Source organism: Palaemon carinicauda, chromosome 1, assembly GCF_036898095.1.
Source record: "Palaemon carinicauda isolate YSFRI2023 chromosome 1, ASM3689809v2, whole genome shotgun sequence".
In the NCBI taxonomy this organism is placed as follows: Eukaryota; Metazoa; Arthropoda; class Malacostraca; order Decapoda; family Palaemonidae; genus Palaemon; species Palaemon carinicauda.
The window spans coordinates 303,025,820-303,053,801 of record NC_090725.1 but is presented as its reverse complement, the minus strand read 5'-3'; the positions used below and the strand labels follow the sequence as shown (position 1 = coordinate 303,053,801).

The following is a 27,982-nucleotide window of genomic DNA, read 5'->3' as shown; positions in this document are numbered from 1 at the left end:
GAAGATTACCTATTTTCCGTGAAACAACTAGAATTAAAGAGTAAATAAATCTAGCTCTAATATCTATATATAATTACATGGGTCAGAGTGGCAAATGGAAGAGTGGTAGAAAAAGTTCAAAGTTGGAGCAAATATTTTTATGTTGACAGGCTGACATGAGTCTTTTTATAGTTTATATATGACATATGTGTTTTTGACGTTGTTAATAGTTTATATAGGACATATCTGCTTTGACTTTGTTACTGTTTTAGAATGATTTATTGTTAACTTGTTCTCATCATTTATTTATTTTCTTATTTTCTTTCCTCACTGGGCTATTTTTCCCTATTGGAGCCCTTGGGCTTATAGCATCTTGCTTTTCCAACTAGGGTTGTAGCTTGGCTAGTAATAATAATGATAATAATAATAATAATAATAATAGTAATAACAACGAGCGTTAATGGATTATGTGTTCATAACTAAAAGAATGTTTGGAAGATTGAAAGACGTGCACGTGTTTAGGGGTATGGCTAACGGTATGTCTGATCATTTTTTGGTGGAAGGAAAATTAGTTGTAGCAAAAGAGTGGGGGAATAGAGTAGGTAGATGTAAAAGGGTGCTAGTGAGGGTTGAAGAGCTAATAAAACCGGGGGTAAAAAGTGAATATCAAGAAAAAAAAGGGCATATGACGAAGTGAAAGTAAGAGAAACTGGTAATTTAGAGGAGGAGTGGTAGTTAGTAAAAGAAAATTTTGTTGGGATTGCAAGTGATGTGTGTGGCAAGAAGTTTGTTGGAGGCAGCATGAGGAAAGGCAGTGAATGGTGGAATGAAGGAGTGAAGGTAAAAGTGGAAGAGAAAAAGAGGGCTTTTGAAGAATGGCTGCAGAGTAATAGTGTAGAGAAGTATGAAAGATATAGAGAGAAAAATGTTGAAGTAAAGCGCAAGGTAAGTGAGGCAAAGAGGGCAGCTGACCTGAGGTGGGGTCTGGTATGGTGTCATTCATATGAAGAGAATAAGAAGAAGTTTTGGAAAGAAGTGAAGAGAGTAAGGAAGGCTGGTTCAAGAATTGAAGAGACAGTGAAAGATGGAAATGGAAGGTTGTTAAAAGGAGAGGAGGCAAAGAAAAGGTGGACAGAGTATTTTGAAAGTTTACTGAATGTTGAGGATAATAGGGAGGCAGATGTAATTGCTGTTGCAGGTGTTGAGGTGCCAGTGATGGGAGATGAGAATGAGAGAGAGATTACAAGAGAGGAAGTGAGGAGAGCACTAGATGAAACGTGAGTAGGAAAAGCATCTGGTATGGATGGTGTGAGAGCTGAGATGTTGAAGGAAGGGGATGTGATTGTACTTGAATGGTTGGTGAGATTGTTTAATATGTGTTTTGTGTTGTCAATGGTACCAGTAGATAGGGTTTGTGCATGTATTGTACCACTATACAAGGGTAAGGGAGATGGGCATGAGTGTTGTAATTCAAATGGTATTAGTTTGTTGAGTGTAGTTGGAAAAGTACTGATTAATAGGATTAAGGATAAAACAGAGAATGCAATCGTAGAAGTGCAGGGTGGTTTTAGAAGAGGTAGGGGTTGTATGAATCAGATTTTTACAGTTAGCAGATATGCGAGAAATATTTAGCAAAAGGTAAGGATGTGTATGTTGCGTTTATGGATCTGGAGAAAGCGTATGATAGAATTGATAGGGAAGCAATGTGGAATGTGATGAGGTTATATGGAGTTGGTGGAAGGTTGATGCAACCAGTGAAAAGTTTCTACAAAGGTAGTAAAGCATATGTTAGGATAGGAAATGAAGTGAGTGATTGGTTTCCAGTGAGAGTGGGACTGAGACGGGGATGTGTGATGTCACCGTGGTTGTTTAACTTGTATGTTGATGGAGTGGTGAGAGAGGTGAATGCTCAAGTGCTTGGAGGAGGATTGAAACTGGTAGACGAGAATGACCATGAATGGGAGGTAAATCAGTTGTTGTTTGCGGATGATACTGTACTGGTTGCAGACGTGGAAGAGAAGCTTGGCCGATTAGTGACAGAATTTGGAAGGGTGTGTGAGAGAAGGAAGTTGAGAGTTAATGTGGGTAAGAGTAAGGTTATGAGATGTACGAGAAGGGAAGGTGGTGCGAGGTTGAATGTCATGTTGAATGGTGAGTTACTTGAGGAGGTGGATCAGTTTAAGTACTTGGGGTCTGTTGTTGCAGCAAATGGTGGAGTGGAAGCAGATGTACGTCAAAGAGTGAATGAAGGATGCAAAGTGTTGGGGGCAGTTAAGGGAGTAGTAAAAAATAGAGGGTTGGGCATGAATGTAAAGAGAGATCTGTATGAGAAATTGACTGTACCAACTGTGATGTATGGATCAGAGTTGTGGGGAATGAAAGTGACGGAGAGACATAAATTGAATGTGTTTGAGATGAAGTGTGTAAGGAGTATGGCTGGTGTATCTCGAGTAGATAGGGTTATGAACGAAGTAGTGAGGGTGAGAACGGGTGTAAGAAATGAGTTAGCAGCTAGAGTGGATATGAATGTGTTGAGGTGGTTTGGCCATGTTGAGAGAATGGAAAATGGCTGTCTGCTAAAGAAGGTGATGAATGCAAGAGTAGATGGTAGAAGTACAAGAGGAAGGCCAAGGTTTGGGTGGATGGATGGAGTGAAGGAAGCTCTGGGTGATAGGAGGATAGATGTGAGAGAGACAAGAGAGCGTGCTAAAAATAGGAATGAATGGCGAGCAATTGTGACGCAGTTCCGGTAGGCCCTGCTGCTTCCTTCGGTGCCTTGGATGACCACGGAGGTAGCAGCAGTAGGGGATTCAGCATTATGAATCTTCATTTGTGGTGCATAATGTGGGAGGGTGGGCTGTGCCACCCTAGCAGTACCAGCCGAACTCGGTTGAGTCCCTTGTCAGGCTGGGAGGAATGTAGAGATGAGACGTCCCCTTTTTTGTTTCATTTGTTTGATGTCGGCTAACCCCCAAAATTGGGGGAAGTGCCTTGGTATATGTATGTATGTAATTATGAGCAATCACTCCCTTAGAATTTACATCCTGGCCTTAATGGATTTCTAATATCAAGCATTCGAAACTTCTTCAGTATGTATATGTATACGTAAATCATTCTCACCCAGTTAGTAAATATCTTTTTATAAATGTCTGTAGGCTACACTCATTAATCTCTATTTTGCTAAACTGACTTTAATATTTTCCTTCATTGTCACAGTCATGGAAATCACACCCACGTCCCATCGAACCGTCATAGGAATGATCCTCGGAGCCCCATACAGCATTGGGGTCATGTGCTTCGCGGGTCTTGGATACTTCTTGCGAGACTGGAGGACTTTGCATTTTGCTTCTTCTATATTTACATTCTTGTTACTGACAGTCAGCTGGTAAGTCTCATGTTGGCAGTGCCATAGCCTCTGTACCATGGTCTTCCACTGTCTTGGGTTAGAGTTCTCTTTCTTAAGGGTACACTCGGGCACACTATTCTATCTAATTTCTCTTCCTCTTGTTTTGTTAAAGCTTTTATAGTTTATATACGAGATTTATTTTAATGTTGTAACTCTTAAGATAGTTTATTTTTCCTTGTTTCTTTTCCTCACTGAGCTATTTCCCTGTTGGGGCCCCTGGGCTTATAGCATTCTGCTTTACCAACTAGGGTTGTAACTTAGCATGTAATAATAATAACAATAATGATATCTGATGCTGTTTTATCTGTAGGCTTTGATAGTGAGGCTGCCCTAGGCAAGCAATCCTTATATTTCTTCAGGTTCTTTAGATTCCCAGGAGTGAGCCTTTGGTCAAATATGCCTATTTTTCTTCATTTAATCTATCACCACAGCACTGTTTTGACAAAACTATGTCTTTATCAAGGCATTATTGATTAACATGTTTACAATTAGCAAGATATGTTTAGGAAGGGGGAAGGGGTTATAAAAAGAAAATAGCTCGGTTTCCTCACCAAACGACTTGGAACTGACATGTCAACATAGTCAACCAAACAGAATTCGTGATGCCAGCGTGCATAAGCAGAAGTTCATGATACCAGCGTACATTTGATATACTGTATATTCAAAATACACTTAATCAAAAATTGAGTGATTACTTCAGCAGATTTAATGTACAAAAATACATTGATATGTTAAGACGTTATTTCAAATAGAAGGTTAATGGAGGCATAAACAAAGTTAATTGTTTTTGTAAATAAAAAAAAATGTTCGAAAAGAAAAGAGGTTTTGGAGTTTAAGAGTATATATTAACCTCAAATACATTATTCTGTGCAAATTCATTTTTTTATTTTAAACAGGGTTGTAGACGAATCTCCGAGATGGCTCGCTCAAAATGGTTACTTGGATGAAGCAAAGGAAGTATTGAGAAAAGCTGCGGCTTATAACGGCTCTCCTCTTCCCTCATCTTCAAAACTAGACCAGATTCTATTCAAACTGGCAAATGTAAGTTGTCTCGTGGTTTAAGAAAGCAGATTATTTTGATTGAGTTAAAGTTTTAATTTGTCATCTATTACCTGTGATATGTCTTAAAAGTATCAAATAGGATTAAGAAAGTGAAAATTGAAGATTTTAATGGATTTTTGGACATCATCGTGATTTAAGAAAGCATATTCTTTTAATTCATTCAAATAAAGTTTTTTTGTAACATCTACTACATGTGATAGGTCTTATAATTACTAAATATTATTTGGAAAATGACAATTAAAGATTTTAATGTATTTTGGACATCGCCAGGAGGGAAAAGCCTACTTTAAAAATAAGAAGTCGTGTACAAGCACGCTGGAGTTAGTGTTCAGCAACTTGCCAATGGCAGTCATCACAGTGGTAACGCCTCTAACGTGGTTTTTAATGGCCGTGGTCTACCTGGGAATTCCACTGAACGTCAGCAATTTCGGGGGGTGAGTATGTTTCCAAAAGAGTAGGCCTAATCATTTAGTGTGCTTTGATTTTAATTTTTCTCAGTGGGGATACCTTAACGTGGTGAAAGGGTTTGTGTATCGCCATGGTCAGCAAAGTTGTACTAGTCAGGATCACCCATACTTGTACTTGTTTTGGGTTTAAATCCAACCCTCCACTGAAGTCGAGTGAACTACTTCTCGGGCGGGTCCATATCAATCATCAAACGAAACATTTTCATTATAACTTATACAATTCTTTGATTGTAGCATCTTCCAAATCATATGATCTTGTGAAAAGTAATGTCTTTAGTTTCTTCTTAAATTCAATTGCTCCCTTTAGGTCCTTCATTTCAGTTGGCAGTTTACTATAATGTCTAGGCGCACAGTAGCTAAAAGCCCTTTCACCAAATTTACTATTTGTTCTTGGTTCAGATAGCCTATGTTTGTCACTCATGTGTCTTATGTTAACATTTGTTTCTAGTTCTAGTTTGTTCAGGCATTCTTTTAGATATTTTGGTTTGCTGTGAGCTTTCAGGCAAAGGTCTCCCACCATCGCAGTTGGCCAGCTAGGTGATTGTAGGATTGGTTGTAAGCTGTCTAATGAATTCAGCATATTTCTCACCTGCAATTAGTGAAGAATTATTAGTAATTATTCATGAGCTGATTCCATCCGAAGTTGCCGATTTTTCTCGGTGGGATTTAATGATACGTTGGTATTCTTAAAAATACATTTAATGACTTCTTGTGATTACATTGCTCTGTGATAACCAACTCCCAACTGTGAGCGTGGAGCCGCTGGAGCCAGTGTTACCAGATGGGTTAGTGTAAAAATCACCAAAACTCATGATAAAAAATCCCCAAAGCAACACACAAATTCCCATTTCCACAAATATATTCTCTTGTCTTGATCACGTAGGCTTTACTAATATAGAAATTACTCAATATACTTCATATAAGATAAAGCAAACTAATTGCAACAATATAAAGCTTTACTCGTCTTTGTTTCTTCATAGAAATTTGTACAAAATATCCCCATCTGACACCCAAAATCCCAAAATGTAGGTGTAAATCCCCAAATCTAGGGATAAATCCCCATATCTGGCAACACTAGCTGGAGCGTCTCATAAACAATCTGACAAACCAAAACATTGCTAACATAAGAGCATCGCTCTCGAAAGACTTAAATCCTACTCCCGTTAAAAAATTAAAAAGAATCACATCCTATCTTTGAGGTAATTAATAAATGCTTGAATCCTATTATCAAAATACCTCATTTCACTTATGTACATTCTATAACATGTTTTATCAAATGCAATATGATGCAATGTTGCGCTCAATACACGTAACATTTGAGGTAATACAGTACATTATTACAGTAATACATAACAATGATGAAAACTGGCCAAACCCCAGACATCAATAAGGACAATTATTATTATTATTATTATTATTATTATTATTATTATTGTTGTTGTTGTTGTTGTTGTTATTACTATCTAAGCTACAACCCTAGTTGGAAAAGTTGATGCTATAAGCCCAAGGGCTCCAACAGGGAAAAAATAGCCTTTGTCCTGCAGTGGACTAGAAATAGCTGCTTTTGTTGCTGTGAATTTTGCACAATGAGAATTTTCAAATGAGTTCATATTTACCCATCCTAGAATTATTGCTATACTTTTTCCTTTCAGCAATCCATTTATTTCAAATGAGTTCATATTTACTTATCCTAGAATTATTGCTGTACTTTTTCCTTTCAGCAATCCATTTATTTCAAATGAGTTCATATTTACTTATCCTAGAATTATTGCTGTACTTTTTCCTTTCAGCAATCCATTTATTTCAAATGAGTTCATATTTACTTATCCTAGAATTATTGCTATCCTTTTTCCTTTCAGCAATCCATTTATTTATGTCGCCCTGACTGGATTGATGGAGTTTCTCCCTGCAATCGTTGGAATCGTTTTCTCCAAGAGGCTCAACCGGGTCCCCGTCATGACGGCTACATTTTTCGCCTCTGGCCTCTGCAGTTTGCTAGTTCTTGCCGTTACCAAAGGTTAGTGAATGTTGCTGATGAAAGGGCGTTCGAGTTATGTAATCAGTGTTATCTCTTATTTCAACTTTCTCTCCTTACTTTAGATTCTATTATCGTCAAGGGAAGAGTAAGTAAATTATTTATTATGCACCTTTTCCAGAAAATGTCGCTCAGAAAAATGTAAATTATATAAAAGATTGTATAAATAGAAAATAGAAATGCCTAAAAGTTCATATTGATGCTAGATGAAACCATATATATATATATATATATATATATATATATATATATATATACATACAGTAAACCCTTTGGGGAGCATCTGCCCAGATAATCGCTCTTCTCATTTGATTTTTCTTTTTTCAAGCTTTCTGCGAAGTCAAGAGCGCACGGTATACACTTGCCTGTTGTAAAGAGGAATGTTCATAATACATTAAGACAGATTAAATATCAAAGAATGTAGGCGTACTATTGTCAATTTCTTTTAGCGATGCAGATTTGCACCGACTCGCAGCGGTGCCCTTTTAGCTCGGAAAAGTTTCCTGATCGCTGATTGGTTGGACGAGATAATTCTAACCAATCATTGATCAGGAAACTTTTCCGAGCTAAAAGGGCACCGCTGCGAGTCGGTGCAAATCTGCCTCGATAAAAGAAATGGACTATAGTTTGTGCCATATTACCACTATTCTGTGTGATTTTGTTTTGACTGTCTCCACAGATCTGTGGTGGCTGCGGTGGATCCTCATCATGGCTGCCATGGAGTTAATTAGCACCAGTTACACTGTGAGTCCAATTCTTTGGTATATTTATTAAATATATGAAATGTGGTGTAGTCCTTTTATGGATTTATGCAATTTATCAATATTTTTCTTTACTTTGGATTTTCTGAGTAGTAATGTAAGGACAGAGCTTCTTCATTTGATTTCCAAAAAGGAAAGTTGTGTGCAGAAGACTTCTTTTGCATAATATATGCGTAATGTAGGGGAAGTTGACATTGTTAAATAATGCAATATATAAGGTGAGCCATGTTTGTTAAATTCATGAAGCATTCTTTTCAATAATCTTCCTTTAGTATGTTTTTTTTTTTCTTAAATTTGTTATTATATTTTGCGTAGTTTCTTACACCTTTGCTATGATTTTACTGTTACGTGGCATTGGCTTAAGGTTTTAGTTAGTATAGTGTCCTATTCTTATCAGAGTATTCAAATATTCCCAAATTGAGAATGGTGAGGAAGGTGTAACTTCAGAAGACCCCCCCCCCTTCCCCCCCCCCCGTCACACCTTGCATTTCATTTATTAGCAGAACATTAACTGTAAATTTAAGTTTTCTCTCTTTATTTTGGAAATATTACATACTTAACATTTAAGCAATATTAAAATTAGGCATTTCTTGATTACAGGCATTTTTTAAGCATAAATAATATGAATTGATAGAATATAAGGAATAAATGACGATATTGAACATATATGATATATGATGATGATTTGATACAGCCTACATCACATAGCATCGGGTGAAGCTCTAGCCTCATTGAAATATATATGATAGAGAAATTAAGACTGGAGGAAGTCTTATAAATTTTCGTGTATGAGCTACCAATATTCACTCACTTTCAAGATGAGTTATGTCTGGGCCCCAGAATTATACCCAACTGTGATTCGCTCGAGAGGATGTAGCAGCTGTGCCCTTGGTGGTCATCTAGGCTTCTTTGTCACTCCCTTCATAACAGATTTTGTGGTAAATAGTAGACTGTATTTACTATATTTTCTGAAGTAAATCTGATATTTCTTATGAAAGTAATAGGCTACTTATGTGAAATATTCATTTATGAGACTCTATACCTTTTATTATGGATGCAATATTAGCACTTACCTCGTAGACCTTGCTATTTTGGAGTTTTATGTATTCTCTCCAAACAGGCACAGCAAGTATGGTGGCTGCCGAATATGATTCTTGGAATGTGTGCTGTTCTGGGAGGTATGTTAGTCTGCCTGCTACCAGAAACCAAAGGACTGGACCTCTGTGAAACTGTGCAGGATGTCAAAGAAAGATCAAAAGCTAGCAGACTGAATCGAGCTGCTGAACTCTACCAGGTAGATGTACAGTCTAATCTCAGCTCTTCGTAAAACACCCTCGAGAGGACAGTCGGTGAAAACAAACGTGTTAGCAGTCTCCGTCAGTGAAAAATAAAACTGTTAGTTTTTATATAATAAAAGAATTTTACAGTAAATCATGATTTATTTTTTTCTATTTTATAAACCTGCCTAGGGCCATTTTCATCCATCCATCAGTATCTGGATAGTTTTAACCTGAAGGTGGGCAACTGTTTGATTTCAGGATAAAAAATTCTAGATGAATAAATAAAAGATTATGAATCTATGCTTGCACAAGTATGTCTAATTTCATAGTTTATTGCATTATTGTTATTTGTCAACAAATTTGTTATGCAATGATATTCCTAACCAACACCACTGGTTTTAAAAGCTGAAAATTTTGAATCGTAAATGTTTCCACAATTTTCACAACTAAGAATGATAGGAAATGGTATAAAAGACACATTGAAATGTCCATAAACAAACATTGTCCAGAGCCACGTTGCACAGTTTTTCGCCAATAACTTTTTACCAAAGTTTTGGCTAGTATGTTTTATCATCATCATCATCATCTCCTCTTACATCTATCGTTGTGAAGGGCCTCGGTTAGATTTTGTGAGTCGTCTCTATCTTGAGCTTTTAAATCAATACTTCGTCACTCATCATCTACTTCACGTTTCATAGTCCTCAGCCTTGTAGGCTTGGGGACTTAAAACTCTTTTAGTACCTTGTGGAAAGCCCAGTTGAAAGTTTGGTGAACTAATCTCTCTTGGGGAGTGCGAAGAGCATGACCAAACCTTCTCCATGATCTCATCCTTATATGGCACTCGAGTAATCTCTTCTATAGCTTCGTTTATAATCCTGTTCTGCTATTTAACTCCAAATATTCTTCTGAGGGCTTTGTTCTCAAATCTACAAAGCCTGTTGGATATATTTTTTTCGTTGTACCACGACTCGTGTCCATACAGTAACACCGATCTCATTAAACTGAGATATAGTCTGATTTTTTAATGTAATTTCATGCAATTTGATTTCTAAATTTTACTTAACCATGCCATTGTCTGATTTTTTATTTTTTTCAATCTTTCATTAAACTCAAATTCTAAAGATCCTATATAAGAGATCATAGTTCCTAAATGTTTAAAATAATTCAACCCCATTAATCCTTCCTCGTTTCAGTGATAGTTCATCTTCCATTGCATATTCCATTCTCATCACCTCTATCTTTCTTCTATTTATCTTGAGCCCAACCTCATGTGATATTTCATGCATTCTGGTAAGCAAGCTTTGTAAGTTCTGTGATATTCTGCTAACAAGGACAGCGTCATCAGCATACTCTAGTTCAGCTAATTTCCTGTTACAAATCCAGTCCAATCATTCTCCCCCATCCCCAACTGTTCTATGCATTGCCTAATTTTCGACAGTGTACCTTGGTACCTACTCTTGCTAAATGAAGTAAAATCCCACAATTTTAATCGTAATGAAACTTGCATGAATTCACTGTGATGTAAAAGGCTGGAAATGATTAAATTTTGGAAGGTCAAGGTCACGGTCAAGAAAAATGTCCAATTCACGTAATCAGCCATTAGTTTGGACGTCGTCAGAGACTTCAAATTTGGTTCGTATATGAGTGCATGAAAATCAACGCCAATTAATACATGTTCAGGTCAAAGGTTAAGGTTAAGCAAAGTCGAGAAATAAGCTGTCGTGGCAGTCTTCACTCTACTGAGTGCCCTTCTAGTTAACCCTTTTCCCTACAGCTGTTTCCCATATATATATATATATATATATATATATATATATATATATATATATATATATATATATATATGAGAGAGAGAGAGAGAGAGAGAGAGAGAGAGAGAGAGAGAGAGAGAGAGAGAGAGAGAGAGAGAGAGAGAGAGAGAGAACGTGCCAGCGAGCGAGAGGTTTTAATGTAACGGTTGTTTGAAGTGAGAAAGACTTGGTATAATAGAGGGTATTTATTTTTTGTTGTAGCCAGAATGTGACAGTGGTGAATGTCGTGAACCAATGCTTTTTTTTTATTGACTTCAGCAGAAGACAGTTGTGTTTGCGAATGCTGGATTTATTTATAATTATTTCGACTAGCTGAGAAGTATTCATTTACTTTATCAGTAAGTACAGCCTTGTTTATCTTTGCTTGACGTGATTTTGATTAATAGAAACAGTCTATTTATCTTTGATTATAGTGTGATAGTTTAGTTAGCTAGGAGTGTTCATGTTTTTTTTTCTGGCCGTGATTTCTCCTTTGGAGAGTTATATATTTTTTTTTTTTTTGATTACCAATTGTTACTGACCTGGATTATGTTTTTAAGGACCTAATTTTCTTACTCGGAAAATTTTTTATGATATTGATACCATAATGACCTATCCCGTTTGAATGAGTTTCTGTGTGGATTACTGGTAACGATTATGATGATGACGATGATTAATTGACCCCGATATAGGAACTGTGTGCCGTAGACCTAGACCGTTTGCCACTTCTCTCGTCGCTGAGGTCTGGACAGTAAATTATGAAATGGGCGAAGTCTTCTGTCTCTGCTCCACACAGCTTACATTCTACACGTCCTCCTAATTCATGTATTTTAAAATTTTAAAGATTTAAAGGCCACTCATGAATGGCAGAGGAAAGGGACAGTGACATTCCCCTGTCGAGTCGAGCAGGACAATGCCCTAGAGACTGACCGTATATACATATCATTCTTCTATTTTACCCTTTTATTGTACGAATATTTCTTAATTACCTTTTACTTTTATCTCCTCCTTCCATTTTTTAATATCAACTTCCCTAATCTTGGCCTTGAGCTCTTCCTTTCTCACTCTCCTAAAGGTTCTTTCATTCATATCCATATCTCATCTATTTCCTAGTCTCGATCTGTCATCCATCTGTTACTTTATTTCTATTTCATTTCTTTCAGAATTTTCTTCAACAAACCATCCCTCCCCTCATCTATCCCATTCACAAACCTTAGCCTTCCTCCTGCTATCCAAGTCTTCATTTCCGACATTTTTATTTCTTCCCCGTAGAGCGCTATTGCTGTATATACTTACTTTTACGGGTTTATTTCTCGCCCTCCATCAAACACTAAAGGTCTGTTCAGGCGGGCCTTGGTGTGTGAAAATAATTTCTTTCCAGTTAATATTTTGCTCTGTATCATTATCAGTTATTTCGCTAGCATTTGTATTCAGGCTTAATAGTTATTCACTATGGTTGTGCTTTAAATATTTTCCAGCCTACTCCATTTTTAAATTGTTGTAGTATTCTTATTTTTTTTTCTATTTTATTATTGCAGTTCCATACGATATTCCTAGTAAGGCTACATTTTCCAATATACCATATACCAAATCATATAAGTAGCCTAGCCGGTATCGTAACACCTCAAGATTTTTTTTTTTTCACCGAAAGTCTTTATTACAGTGGTGAATTTTATATCACATACAAACAATGTCACAATGCAAAGATGGGTTCAAAGCACTGATTGAGATTTGTGTAAGATATTAGATTCATGTATCTATTTTTCGCATAGTCTATTATTAATATTACTATTATTACTATCCAAGCTACAACCTTAGTTGGAAAAGCAAGGTGCTATAAGCCCAAGGGCCCCAATAGGGAAAAATAGTCCAGTGAGGAAAGGAAATAAATAAATGAAGAGAACAAATTAACAATAAATCATTCTAAAAAAGGCAACAACGTCAAAACAGATATGCCATATCTAAACTATTAACAACGTCAAAAACAAATATGTCATATATAAACTATAAAAAGACTCATGTCCGCCTGGTCAACAAAAAAGCATTTGCTCCAACTTTGAACTAGTTTCAATAAATTTGATAGTCTTATAGGTATCAATTCCTTCTATAAATCTCAATTTCTTTGTTTTTTATTTATTTAAGTCTTTTATGTCTTAAATTATTCTTTCCGGTGTCCGCGTTTCCAAGGTTCTAAGTTCTTCTATTTTCATTTCACACTATTTTATAAAAAATACGGTGATACCTAATGGTCAGAGGATGGTCCTTTATCTTTCATATGATTAGAGTAATCCATAATTTGAAAAGCTTAAAGCACTTTTTTTTGGGGTAGCTTTTGTCACTTGGTTCAGAATTTCAGACCCAAATTTTGGTGTATATTGTTCAAATTAAAGACATAATTGAAGGAACAGTATTTGTAAGTATTTAAACAGCCTATTCCAATGTATTTTAACTATTTCCCACAGTTTTTATTATTACATTAAACACCACGATGAACACGGTTATTTACTTCTCATTTTTTTTTTTACATTCCATTTTGTCTTTGTCTACATACACCGAATAATCTGGCCTTTCTTTCCACATCCTCCTCTGTCCTCGTAAACCTAACAACACTGAGATTACCAAACAATTCTTCGCACAAGGGGTTGACTACTGCACTGTAATTGTTCAGTGTCTATTTTCCTCTTGGTAAGCGTAGAAGAGACTCTTTAGCCATAGTAAGCAGATTTTCTAGGAGAAGGACACTCCAAAGTCATAGCATTGCTCTAGTCTTGTGTAGTGCCATACCCTCTTTACCATGACATTCCAGACTGCAGTTGATAATTCAACTGTCTTGGACTCTTGGATTACAGTTCTCTTGCTGGAGGGTGCACTCGGGCACACTATTCCATCTAAATTTTCTTCCTCTTGTTTTTCCAAGTTTTTTATAGTTTATGATATAAAATATTCATTTTAATGTTGTAAGTGTTCTTAAAATATTTTTTTTTTCAATTGTTCATAACTTCTCTTATAGAATGTTTGTTTCCTTATTTCCTTTCCTCACTGCGCTATTTTTCACTGTTGGAGCCCTTGGGCTTATAGCACTCTACTTTTCCAACTAGGGTTGTAGCTTAGTTAATAATAATAATAATAATAATAATAATAATAATAATAATAATAATAATAATAATAATAATAATAATAATAATAATAATAATAATAGTAATAATAATAAAGTATGATGACGTGTTTACCTGTAAAGTCACTTTAGTGCAACATCTTCCGGCGTTTGTTTACAACACATACTTATCACTGCAGCCTTAGAGCTACCGGTTCCGTCTGTCACATTAGGTCACAGGTCCAAGATAAGCTGTCGCCATGTCCAGATTAAGCCCAAATGATCCCAATTCTTATTCTAGACCTGGTAAGTTCAGTCAAATCAACTATAATTGTTTCCTTAGTAGTTCACAGTTGTTAGATCAAACACTACTCGAATTCACGTAACGGTATTATGCTTGTGACTAACGCGTAGGTATTCATATTTTGATGTATAAATGACAATTTGTAAGGTTATAGACCACGTAACTAGACAAAAACGATGTCAAATTGGATTTTGTATAGATCGGGAAATTGAACTGCCTAATTAATCATTTGCAAAATTCACACACTCCCCCTAATGGGTTTGGTACTGTTAGTAGAGATTACCTACGAGTTTTATTTTTTCGGTTTTTGGGGTTTCCTTTTACCTCTGACTTATATATTACTTCAATTTCCAACTTTTCTTGAATTGTACTCTTAGGTTTAAAGTATCTCATGAATGAAAGAGGCATGGGATAGGACAGTGGCTTGGAGACTGATCAGTAAAATTATAGAACAGTACTATAAACGGTTTGTAATAGGTATTTTATGATGTTTTGAATGTATTTGATAATGATTTCAGAGTCTTTGTGTATCAGCGGCCAGTTTCTCACGCGTTGATTAAAAATGGACATCAACTAACCCAAACTTCCTCCCCCCTAACCTAACCTACAAGCCTTATTCTTACCTACTTACCTAACGGGGGGCGGTCTTACGCCCCCCTGCGACCCCCCTTATACTGCAGTATTCTAAGTTAGACATAATAATACATGCAGGTGGCCGCTATTATACATACACACCATGATTTCTTGCAGAAATCTATAGTTTTTTTCAGTTATAGTAGTCGACTACCATAACTGAAAAGCTATGGCTTTGCACTTTGTATCGTCATCAATTACGTTCGAAACTCTTATAATATGCTGTGCATCAGTCAAATCGTATGATATTTGAATGAACAGTTACTGTTATCAAAACAAAGTCATAGTAATGAAACTGTCAAAACAATGAGCTTTTGTTTACAAGGACTCCTGGGTGCATAGAAAAGGTGATTTTTCCATCCTATTTTCAATGGAGTTTGTAGTAAGTGTTCATCATACTACAAATACCTCCTTACTTAATTGAGCTAATGATCTATTGATTCTTGCCCTGCCATTGCTCTATTAACTCGCAATTAAACATTATCTCATTGCTTTTATGTTCTGGCAATTGGTACACGTTTCGTTACGAACGTTATGCCCATGGCCCAGTATTCCCGGGTTATTCATTATACAAACTTGACAAAGGGGTGAGTTATAGCTTCGCACTCCAGCCTCTGTTCAAACATGGACTTGGCTTCCATATCCCATTATCAGTTTAAATATATGAAAAACACATTCTGACCTGAACCTTTCATTATTAAAATGATGTATGAAGTAAGAGCTATGATTATATTGTATATTCCAATAATGAAAACAATTTAAGAAAGATGTTTAGAATGTAAAACATCAGGCCCTTTAGAATGTTTGACCAAGTAACTTGCAACGAAATCAACACCTATCAGTCTTTTACTGAAGTACCGGGTGGAAGGAAACTTATGAGGAGCCAAACGGGAATTTTTCATTTAAACCTGTAACTTTGTTTATAGAGGTTTCTGTTAGTAGTATTTGGGATTCAAAATGGTATATTTGCAAAGAGACATTCAGTAATGCAAGTTTTAATGTCCTACCTAACTAATATTGCACTTTTCTATAATAAAACTGACTGATCCTATATAAACACATGATCAGCGCCTAAGACATTTCTCCATCAAGTACAGCCAGGGAGTGCTAGTCAGTGGGTGCTGATGACTTTAACAGGTAGACATATAGGCTCCCCTAAACCCCACATCCCTAGCTCATAAAATTGGTGAGGTTGCAGACGCAACTAGAAACTTTCAAGCTTGATAGACTCTTCTAATACCTGTCCAACAGATTACTAGGCAGGGAGGTTTCCAAGAGGCTACCACAACCCTTTGACCAAGATTGCATTTTGGCACTGAATATCCTTCAGTAACCCCATTACTGGGCCTTATGGCTCAAAATTCATGAATTCATATCCACACAGGGAGTTTGTAGAAAGTTGGATAGGGTACATAATATAGTTTTTTTGATGGTTAGAGTAGGCTAGGTTAGGTAAAGTTAGGGTAGAATAAACTGTGACCCTACTTCCCGCAAACACTTCCACACTTTTGTGACATTTTGAAAATAAGAATTTCAATATTTTCTTGAAGGCCTTTTTTTCAGTCCTAATTTAAAATTGGAGCTTACTGTACAATCTGAGGGCGGCATATTCAAAGCTTTTAGAACTCGCTGTAAATGTTTATCTAGGTTCCTATGACTTTAAACTGTGCATAACTAGTATCAAGCTGATGCGATTGCTTGGCTATACTAAGGAGTGCAACTCGGCACCATTAATGTTATTTTGTGGTTAATTCAAATTCTATCAACGTTTTTGTTTTTCAACAAATTATTTTCCATTTAAAAACCATTTGAAAGATAATTTTTTTCCACAAAAAGTTATCCATTGGAAATTATCAGCATTTTAAGTTTTTAATACGTATTATTTGTTCCGGTGTAAGATTTTAAATGGTCCCCCATAGAATATGGGCCACCCCTATGGAAAATTGACCCCCTTCAAATTTAGGGAATGAGTAAAAGTTTTTTTTTTCATTTTATATACTGTATATAAACAACATTCTGAAAAAATTAAATATATTTATTTAGGTATATAGTAGGTGTTTAGAAATATTACAATATCACAGAGATACTTGTGATAAAATATCACGCTGAATGGCTATTACACTGTTATATCTAGTTTTAAAATATAACCATCACTGAGATCATTAAGATGAAATATTGCAATGATATTACAAATTTATAAACAAGAAAATGTTTGACATGCTTGAACCAAGTAGCTACATAATAATTATAAGAAATTATACTGTATCTATGTGAACCCTTGGGACTGGAAATAATGTGAAAATAATTTTGGAATTTAAACGGGTATGACAAGCTCATAATGTTCAAATATGTTCTTCACAAACGGCTTTTGATGAAGTCTCACAAGGTGAAGATATGTCAGAGAGTGGTGCATAGCACTGCCACCAGTGTTCTTCCCCAAATTTTGTTTAGGTCCAGATAGGTGTGTCGAGTAGGCTGGGTACGGCAAGTATTTCTATTTCTGTGGCATACTCTCTGGCCTGTGCGATATTGCTGACACTACATAGTTTTTCTGTGCTACTAGGTTGCTGAAGGTGGCATTATTCTCCTTCATGTACTGGACAGTGTGGGCCTGTGAGGAAGTAGGATATGGTTCGGAAGAAACAGTTATCGTCACCCCTCATGGTGATGATGTAGACTGGCTCCTCTTCATGACTTATGGTCTGCTCATCTGGTGATGGTGGTTTCTTCTTTCGGATCCTGAACTCCAGGATCTTGGCACGCTCACATTGCCACTGATTATCAACTGGGTTGAATATCAGTGGTGGGGCCAAAGGGAAGCCAAGTCTTCATGCAGTCAGAAGGTGCTGTGATTCAGTAGGCAGTTAAAGTGGTTATGATTATCAAATTTTGACAGGGGTTTATTTTCAATGGGGGTGGTCCATATTCCACTGCAGAATCTGGACCCTCGGGTTCGTATTGCTGCGGAATCTGGACTCCAGGTCTATAGTCTATACTACACTGACCCTATATACGAACCTTACGGTCTTTACATAGGGGAGTATTATTTGGGCAATTGCTGAAACTAGCCATTAAAGCTTTTGGTAGTTGTAACTACCCTCCACTAGTTAACTAGTGGAGGGGGTTAGTTGGGGTAGACCAACCACCCCGCTCGCGTCTGCAGTAGTAAACAACTGTCATTTTTTATTTAGTCTTGGTGGAGTACAGACATTGTCTTGCTCCCCCCATTTAAACCATAAAAATATTTCTCAATAACTGGTCTAAAATGCTGAAATTTTCAATATTAAACTTACCCGATAATCATGTAGCTGTCAACTCCGTTGCCCGACAGAATTCTATGGAGGGATACGCCAGCTATCACAATACTAGAAGGGGGTGTATTTACCAGCGCCACCTGTGGCCAGGTACTCAAGTACTTCTTGTTGACACCTCCTCAATTATTCCTCTGTCGTGCTTCCGGCAAGACGTTCTGGGATACGCTTATGTTCTTGGAGTATTTTCACGACTTTGGTGAAGTATTTCTCTTTGATTTCGGCTGTCGCTTTACTGGAAACTTCTATATTAGCTTAGTTAGCTTTTGGAATTAATTTGATTAATTATGGTGACGAGAGAGTATGAACTCTCGTTCACCTTTCAATGGCCGACCCTTCCCTTAGACGGAAGTGTTGGTGTCTAAGAGAGTATAGACTCTCTTTCTTAATTTTGCTTAACAAAAGTTATAGATTTATTTTATATCTCTCCGCCTCTTATAGGCCTCTTCGATTAACTTCCTTTTATTATAAACTCATTAAAATTAATTTTTATATTTGTTTATATTCGACCTTCCTAATAGTAGGCGGTCTTTTACCGAAGTTAATAAACTTTGAGCCCGTCATTTCGGTTTTACCTGTTAACATATTATGCTATTTCCGCCACAGAGTTTGAAAGATTTTCTTTGACAGTCTCGTACTGTTTTCAAAGTTGAACTAACGTTTTGTTTTGTCTCTGCAGTTGTTGACGATCAGAACGTTCAACTTGCACTCTATCGTTACGATAGAGAAAGAATGTTCACGGTTTCACGTTGCAGTAAGAGTAACCGTGTCTAGCGTTTTGTTCATTCTTTCTTAACTTAATGGTTTTGATCCTAATAAAGGAACTTTTCAGTTTTTTCCTTTAACAATAATATGTTTTAACGATATATATGATTGGGCTCTTCTCTCAGGTTCTAAGAGAGAGAGAGAGAGAGAGAGATAGAGACGGAGGGAGAAAGAGGATAAACGTTTCATTCAAGCCTGCCAGGCGTACGAGTAACGTCGTTATCGTTTTTGCTCTTCTCCCTAGTCTCTTTAGGGGAAGAAACTAAACGTTTCTAGAGTGATCTAGTGTTTAGTCTCTTTCCAACCACTGAATTATCTTTCATTAGATTTTTCTGTTACATTGTAATTCTGTTTTCGCAATTACTAACTTTGAGAAAGGATAGAATTGCGTATTTCAGGTACAAACCACTTAAAGTTTCGAGTTCAGTGAAATAAGTGCAAACAGAAATCAAAGTGATAAGTGATTAGTGCGTGAGGGTACTTTTGTGCGCGCCAGTCGTCCTCCCAGTCCGGGACCTCTTGCAAGCTCCCAAGCCCAGGGGAGAAGCAATGTCGAAGGGCATAAGGGTTCAGCAGGCCTTGATCGGCGCACAGAAGTATTCTCGGTGGTTGTGGGCGTGTCTTACCGAGACCGTCACTCCCACCCGCAGACGATTGAGCCCTTATTTTGCTCGTCTGCAGAAGAGATTAGGGGAGAAAATAAAGGCAGAGTAACGCTGGTCTCAGGTCTCAAGACCTCTTAAACGTTAAGTCCAGACCTATGCCAGACGTACGAAGTTAAAGTTCACAACCCGAATGCAGTCATTGGGTTAGCTCTGACTCTCCTCAGTCATCAGTTGATTACACTCCGCCTAAGAGGAGTAAGGTTCTGCCACAACAGATCTCTGCTGTTAAGGCTTTACCTCAGCAGAACTTAGTGTCTGCCGACCCCAAGTTAACTCTACTGCAGTCCATACAGTCACAACTTTCGGTCTTGATGCGTGAGTGTCGGGCTGAGAGTGTTGCGCCTCCGCCTCCGCCTACACTCCCCCCCGCCTATGATCGCTCCGCCTGATCACAGTACCACCTGCCAGGCGTACGATGTTGTGAACTCTACTACAGTCCATGCAAGCACAGCTTTCGGACTTGATGCGTGAGTGTCGGGCTGAGAGTGTTGCTCCTCCGCCTCCGCCTACACTCCCTCCACCTACACTCGCTCCGCCTGATCTCAGTACCATCTGCCAGGCGTACGATGTTGTGGACTCTACTACAGTCCATGCAAGCACAGCTTTCGGACTTGATGAGTGAGTGTCGGGCTGAGAGTGTTGCTCCTCCGCCTCCGCCTACACTCCCTCCACCTACACTCGCTCCGCCTGATCGCAGTACCACCTGCCAGCAGTTCCACCTGCCAGGCGTACGATGTTGAGCCACGTGCTGAGTTTGCTGTTCCCTGTGGTGTTCAGCCTCCGCCTTCCTTAAGGCAACCTTTACATTGGGATCAGGAGGATTATACCTCTCTTCCTCCGCCTCCACTTGCTGCTCCACCAGTGATGCAACACTCGGTTGAGGTACAACAACCTCTCCCGTCCATGAGTCAGTCTCCTCAGCTCTCGCTGCAGCGAGCTCAACCCTCCACAAGGCAAGCACCACAACACCTTAGCCTTGCGCCTCAGGAGCCTCAGCTTGCGAGACATTTACCTTGTTCTGCGCAGCCTCTTCCTCATCACGCTCCGCTCACACCACAGGAACTGGAACTTGCTACTCCGCTTCCGCCAACCGCTCAGCAAGCGCAACCCTTGGGTTCAACCACTCATGCTAGGAGTCAGCCTCCTCCACCCATGCGCCTTCCTTCTGCTTGTCTTTTATTCAGCCTTTGCAGACTGAGCCTCAGGTGTTCCCTCATCGGAGTCTTGAAGAGGAAACCACAACTATTGTTGTTCCAGCTCGTTCTGACTCTGCTGTTCAGCATACCTTACCTCCATTTTCATACCATGGTTTAAACCCCATGCAAGCATGCATAAAGCACTCTAGCACTGGTCATGGAATTTCTGAGAAATGTTAAACGCCATGCACACGCTCTGCTTTCCTTACAGCAGGCTCTGCTTACAGCAGGCTCTGCTTACTACAGCATGCTCTGCATACAACATGCTCTGCATACAGCATGCTCTGCATTCAGCATGCTCTACATACAGCATGCTCTGCATACAGCATACTCTGCATACATCATGCTCTGCATACCTTACCGCATGCTTCTCAACACATCTTGGGTTGTTGCCAACTCACTAGACTGTCAAGCAGTTTCATAACGTTGCCTTCTAGTCTGTTGCTTTTGCACCAGTGAACCCTCACTCAGAGAACTTAGCTTTTCTAGGATAAGGTCCCTGTAGATGAGAAAGTTCTTTTCTCCCTCCTTCTGATATTCCCTTGAGGACTCTGTCATTTGGAGGGAGCCTTTAGCTGCATAACCTCTTATGGACTTTTATTTAAGCATAACATGCTTACAGGGAAGGTAATGGTTCCACTTCAGCCGCTAATCCCGTCTGTTACCACACCTGCTCCCATAGACCTTGAGCTGTGTTGCATGACATGCAGTCCAAGCTTAGTCCTTGTTAGAGGATTTTTTGTTTACGGAGTCAATGTGTCACGGGGAAGACGTTCAACAACCAACAGAAGGGACTTGTTGTGACGCAGTGCGGCAACCTCAGCAACCCGTTAAGGAGTTGTCTGTACGACCCAGACAGTCTAGACAGATTTGGGTTGTCACTGTACTTCCTCGCTTGCCCATGATTGACAGTTTACAGACTGTGCAGCAGTATCATGATCTTGTGTCCGGCTCCGTCAGACGACTGGCTTTTAAGAGCTCCCACAAGTCGTCACTGTCTGGAGATTTTCAAATGGACTATGGATCTGACCAAGGAACTGGGCCTCCTGGTCAATTTTGAGGAGTCTCAGCTCGTTCCATCCCAGACCATTGTCTCCTTGGGTATGGATCTTCAGAGTCGAGCTTTTCGGACTTGTCCGTCGGCCCCAAGGATCTTCCAAGCCCTAGAATGCATCCAGAGCATGCTGAGAAGGAACCGATGCTTAGTCAGGCAGTGGATGAGTCTAACAGGGACACTTTCATCGCTGGCCCTGTTCATCGAGTTAGGGAGACTCCACCTCCGCCCCCTTCAGTATCATCTAGCTGCTCACTGGATAAAGGACATGACGCTAGAGACGGGCTCAGTTCCTGTTTCCGAAGAGATGAGGTCTACTCTAACGTGGTGGAAGAACAGCATTCTTCTCAAGGAAGGTCTACCATTGGCTGTTCAGACCCCCGACCACCGTCTCTTCTCGGACGCATCGGACACGGGCTGGGGTGCGACACTGGACGGACAGGAATGCTCGGGAACATGGAATCAGGAGCAAAGGACACTTCACATCTATTGCAAGGAGTTGTTGGCAGTTCATCTGGCCTTGATAAACTTCAAGTCCCTCCAGCTTAACAAGGTGGTGGAGGTGAACTCCGACTACACCACAGCCTTGGCTTACATCTCCAAGCAGGGAGGGACTCATTCGAGGAAGTTGTTCGAGTTCGCAAGGGACCTCCTCATTTGGTCAAAAGATCGAAAGCTCACGCTGGTAACGAGGCTCATTCAGGGCGATATGAATGTCATGGCAGATCGCCTCAGCCGGAAGGGTCAGGTCTTCCCCACAGAGTGGACCCTTCACAAGAATGTTTGCAGCAGACTTTGGGCCCTGTGGGGTCAGCCAACCATAGATCTATTCGCTACCTCGATGACCAAGAGGCTCCTCTTGTATTGTTCTCCTATTCCAGACCCAGCAGCAGTTCGCGTGGATGCCTTTCTGCTGGATTGGTCCCATCTCGACCTGTATGCATTCCCGCCGTTCAAGATTGTGAACAGGGTACTTCAGAAGTTCGCCTCTCACAAAGGGACACGGCTGACGTTGGTTGCTCCCCTCTGGCCCGCGAGAGAATGGTTCACCGAGGTACTGCAATGGCTGGTCGACGTTCCCAGGACTCTTCCTCCTAGAGTGGACCTTCTGCGTCAACCTCACGTAAAGAAGGTACACCCAAACCTCCACGCTCTTCGTCTGACTGCCTTCAGACTATCGAAAGACTCTCAAGAGCTAGAGGCTTTTCGAAGGAGGCAGCCAGAGCGATTGCCAGAGCAAGGACGACATCCACTCTCAGAGTCTATCAGTCTTAATGGGAAGTCTTCCGAAGCTGGTGCAAGGCCAATGCAGTTTCCTCAACCAGTACCACTGTAACCCAGATTGCTGACTTCCTGTTACATCTAAGGAACGTAAGATCCCTATCAGCTCCTACGATCAAGGGTTACAGAAGTATGTTGGCAGCGGTTTTCCGCCACAGAGGCTTGGATCTTTCCTCCAACAAAGATCTACAGGACCTCCTTAGGTCTTTTGAGACCTCAAAGGAACGTCGGTTGTCCACTCCAGGCTGGAATCTAGACGTGGTCCTAAGGTTCCTAATGTCATCAGGATTTGAACCGCTCCAATCAGCCTCTTTTAAGGACCTCACATTAAAAACTCTTTTCCTCGTGTGCTTAGCAACAGGTAAAAGAGTAAGTGAGATCCACGCCTTCAGCAGGAACATAGGTTTCACATCTGAAACGGCTACATGTTCCTTGCAGCTCGGTTTTTTGGCTAAAAACGAGCTTCCTTCCCGTCCTTGGCCTAAGTCGTTCGAGATCCCAAGCCTGTCCAACATGGTGGGGAACGAACTGGAGAGAGTACTTTGCCCAGTTAGAGCTCTTAAGTACTATCTAAGAAGGTCAAAACCATTACGAGGACGATCAGAAGCCTTATGGTGTGCTATCAGGAAGCCTTCTCTACCAATGTCTAAGAACTCAGTTTCTTACTACATCAGGCTTCTGATTAGAGAAGCAAATTCTCATCTGAAGGAAGAAGACCTTGCTTTGCTGAAGGTAAGGACACATGAAGTGAGAGCTGTGGCTACTTCAGTGGCCTTCAAACAGAACCGTTCTCTGCAGAGTGTTATGGATGCAACCTATTGGAGAAGCAAGTCAGTGTTCGCATCATTCTATCTCAAAGATGTCCAGTCTCTTTACGAGTACTGCTACACCCTGGGTCCATTCGTAGCAACGAATGCAGTAGTAGGCGAGGGCTCAGCCACTACATTCCCATAATCCCATAACTTTTTAACCTTTCTCTTGAATACTTTTTATGGGTTGTACGGTCGGCTAAGAAGCCTTCCACATCCTTGTTGATTTGGCGGGTGGTCAATTCTTTCTTGAGAAGCGCCAAGGTTAAAGGTTGTGATGAGGTCCTTTAGTATGGGTTGCAGCCCTGTATACTTTAGCACCTTTGAGTTGATTCAGCCTCCCAAGAGGAACGCTGCGCTCAGTAAGGAAGACGATCTTATTAAAGGCAGAGTAACGGTTCAAGTCGACTTCCTTACCAGGTACTTATTATTTCATTGTTATTGTGGATAACTGATTATATGAAATACGGGATACTTAGCTATCCTTTAGTCTTGTACACTGGTTTTTCACCCACCCCCCTGGGTGTGAATCAGCTACATGATTATCGGGTAAGTTTAATATTGAAAAATGTTATTTTTATTAATAAAATAAATTTTTGAATATACTTACCCGATAATCATGATTTAATCGACCCTCCCTTCCTCCCCATAGAGAACCAGTGGACCGAGGAATAATTGAGGAGGTGTCAACAAGAAGTACTTGAGTACCTGGCCACAGGTGGCGCTGGTAAATACACCCCCTTCTAGTATTGTGATAGCTGGCGTATCCCTCCATAGAATTCTGTCGGGCAACGGAGTTGACAGCTACATGATTATCGGGTAAGTATATTCAAAAATTTATTTTATTAATAAAAATAACATATTTATATTAGAAAAGTGTAAAGAAGGACCCTTTTCACCAGGCGTCACAGGTCTCTCCCCAGAAATAGATTTTTCCTTCGTCAAAATCCCTTTTGTGCAACGGAGCATGAATTGTAATTGATAACAACTTCCTTTTTTCATAGTTAACAGCGACATAGAACACAAGGCCAAGTGCTATGGCCGCCCTGATCGTTATCCTGCGCTCCAAGTGGTAGCTCGTGAGCTGCCCTCATTACGAGGTAGCATTCGCTGTCAACCTTCATCTTGATGTTCCTCCTTCGAGGGGAACTTCTCTCTCTAGAGTAATTTTTGTTTACGCCTATGCTTTTTTCCCATAGAGCTTGAAGAAAGCTTTACTAAGGCTATGTCCTCTTGTGGGAGGACTTCTCTCTCGTTTGCGAGAGAGATTTTTACTCCTACGCTTTTTTCCCATAGAGCTGGGAGAAAGCTTGCCTTAGGCGATGTCCTCCTTGGGGAGGACTTCTCTCTCGTTTGCGAGAGAGATTATTAAGCCTACGCTTTTTTCCCATAGAGCTGGGAGAAAGCTTGTCTTTGGCGATGTCCTCCTTCGGGAGGACTTCTCCCTCGTTCGCGAGAGAGATATTTTACACCTACGCTTTATCCCCATAGTGCTGGGAGAAAGCTTGTCTAAGGCGATCTCCTTCGGGAGAACTTTCCTCTCGTTCACGAGAAATAACTTGTAGGAGCTTGCTGATCCACCAGGGGCGGTGACAGAGCTTTCTCCGAAGCAGGTTATCACTTCGGGGGAACGAGTCTCTTGTCCTCGAGAGAAGACCGCCTCTGGGCATCGGTGGTCCCCTGTTACGCTTATGGTTCTCCTTCAGGGGCGGAGCGAGAGCTTTCTCTTAAGCGACATTCTCCTTCGGGAGAACAAACCTCTTATGCGGAGGTGTTATCTTGAACCTGCTGGTTCTCCTCGATCCTTCGAGGAGTCCTTCGGGACTCCGCTCAAAACCTTCAGGTTTCAGTTACGCTGAACCTTCGGGCTCTCGTAACGATGGTAAAGTTGAGCCTTCTGGAACTTGTCCCATCAATTACGCTGACCTTTCGGGGTCTCGTGACAGAGGAACCTCGGTTCCTCGTTACGCTGATCCTTCGAGGTCTCGTAACATTAGTTATGCAGAACCCTTGGGCTCTCGTAACTTTAGTCACTCTGACACTTCGGTGTTTTGTGACAGGGAAACTTCGGTTTCTTGTTGCGCTGACCCTTCGGGGTCTCGTAACATTAGTTACGCTGAACCCTTGGGCTCTCGTAACTTTAGTCACTCTAACACTCCGGTGTGTTGTGACAGGGAAACTGTGGTTTCTCGTTACACTGACCCTTCGGGGTCTCGTAACATCAGTTATGTTGAACCCTAGGGCTCTCGTAACTTTAGTCACTGACACTTCGGTGTTTTGTGACAGGGAATCTTTGGTTTCTCGTTACGCAGACCCTTCGGGGTCTCGTAACATTAGTTACATTGAACCCTTGGGCTCACGTAACTTTAGTCACTCCGACACTTTGGTGTTTTGTGACGGAAATTCGGTTTCACGTTACACTGACCCTTCGGGGTCTCATAACATTAGTTACGCAGAACCCTTGGGCTCTCGTAACTTTAGACACTCCAACACTTCGGTGTTTAGTGATAGAGAAACTTCAGTTTCTCGTTTGCGCTGACCCTTCAGGGTCTCACAACGCAGTGCATGCTGAACCTTTGGGTTCTCGTGACCATAGCCATACTTATATGACAGAGTTTGCGGGCTCTCGTTGTGTTGACCGTTCGCGCTCACACAACACAGACTATCGTGAACCTTCGGGTGAACATAGTAGTGAGTACTCTTGCCACACTGAGAGCTCTTGCGCGCACGACCGGTTTGGCGTGCATGACCAAATTGGCGCGCACGACTGGATTGGCGTGCATGACCAAATTGGCGCGCACGACTGGATTGGCGTGCATGACCAAATCGGCGCGCACGACCAAGTTGGCGCACACAATCGGATTGGAGTGCACGACCATAATGGCGCGCACGCAATCAGATGAAGTGCGCGAACAACTCTTATGACAGAGTTTTTCAGACTCTCGTTGTGCGAAGTGCTCACGAGTGCACTAGAGTTTTACTCTCATGACAGAGTTTTCGAACTCTCGTCCCATGAATTGTTTGCGCGCGTCCATCGTCATCATGAGTTTCACTCTGATGACAGAGGGATGCCTGCTGCCTAAGGGTTTACGAATCTATACAGGTAACTATGACACAGTTCCTTTGGGTCCTGGTCACGTAATACGATTCCTGAAAATTCCATCAGGAATCGGCGTCAGAGTTCCTGCGGGTTCTCGGCACAACATCCCTTAAGGTCGTGAGAAAAGAATTCACAAATAGATTCTGAACCCCTAGGTTCTCATCCGAATCTCTCTGTTTCCATGATCCAGAGTTTTCTGAAAACTCTACGGGATGGGTCTTCCAAAGGTGTGACTTGATACGTCACTCTACACTCCCAGCTGATTACTATATCAGCTAGTCTGGTTTCGCTAGCACCGATCCCTTCGTTTTCGAACGAACCACCACCATCTTCCCACTTTGAGTGGTTGGGTTGGCAGACGGAAATGAGCGGGAATGAAAAATTCTTTACATTCCAGTTCATTTCCCCTGGTAGGCCTGGCCTGATTTAGACGGTAGTTTTTCTCACTAGCGACAAAGCGTTCGATGGCAACCCCTTTGGGTAAGCGGTCAATGGCAACCCCTTTGGGTAAGCGGTCGATGGCAATTATGTCTGGCCTTCTTGAAGCAAACCCCCACATACGAGACTTCACCCTTTTTCTGGAGACTCGTTCCTGAGAAGTTTTTACAAAACTTCAGTGGGTGTTAAAACTTCATGAAGGCCGTTAGCCTTCCCGGAGCATGCACTCTAGCCAAGATAAAACCGCGAGGTTATTGTCCTAAACTCGGTTCTACCGTTTGATGGAGGCAGCCTCCCCTGTCATTGTACCCTGGGTATAACGACTTGCCTTTTTACACGATAGTCTTCCGAGACTCTTTATTCTATCCCGAAGGAACATTGTTAGCTGACGTTGAAGAATGATAGCAACAGCGTGGGCATCTTTTCATTACGTTACGAACGTTTCAAACCCCACCCACAGGTAACCGGACATCCGTTTCTGTGTAATGAACACTGGCTAGCCCCTCACATAAAGAGGAGGGGTAAACCAAAGGGGAAATGATCGCCTCTATA

General features: G+C 40.4%; 2 protein-coding genes across 5 annotated transcripts in view; both read left to right on the top strand.

The window, feature by feature from the left end:
- The window catches only part of LOC137645401 (solute carrier family 22 member 20-like), a 35,562-nt gene extending 26,475 nt beyond the window's left edge, over nt 1–9,087 (top strand). Inside the window, exons 8-14 of the mRNA XM_068378206.1 lie at nt 3,196–3,364; nt 4,282–4,426; nt 4,718–4,881; nt 6,774–6,931; nt 7,629–7,693; nt 8,529–8,648; nt 8,831–9,087. Of these exons, the coding sequence (XP_068234307.1) occupies nt 3,196–3,364; nt 4,282–4,426; nt 4,718–4,881; nt 6,774–6,931; nt 7,629–7,693; nt 8,529–8,648; nt 8,831–9,037 (1,028 nt within the window). The 3' untranslated portion in view covers nt 9,038–9,087. The remainder of the gene's footprint in view (nt 1–3,195; nt 3,365–4,281; nt 4,427–4,717; nt 4,882–6,773; nt 6,932–7,628; nt 7,694–8,528; nt 8,649–8,830) is intronic.
- Nucleotides 9,088–11,020: 1,933 nt separating this feature from the next.
- The window catches only part of LOC137658387 (leukotriene A-4 hydrolase), a 124,655-nt gene continuing 107,693 nt past the window's right edge, over nt 11,021–27,982 (top strand). For 3 of the 4 annotated variants that reach the window (XM_068393076.1, XM_068393067.1, XM_068393083.1), the window contains exon 1: nt 14,022–14,180. In XM_068393076.1, coding sequence (XP_068249177.1) covers nt 14,135–14,180 — 46 coding nt within the window. In that variant the 5' untranslated portion in view covers nt 14,022–14,134. Of the gene's footprint in view, nt 11,140–14,021; nt 14,181–27,982 lie in introns of those variants that run through there. The other variant, XM_068393092.1, reaches the window with a different exon arrangement.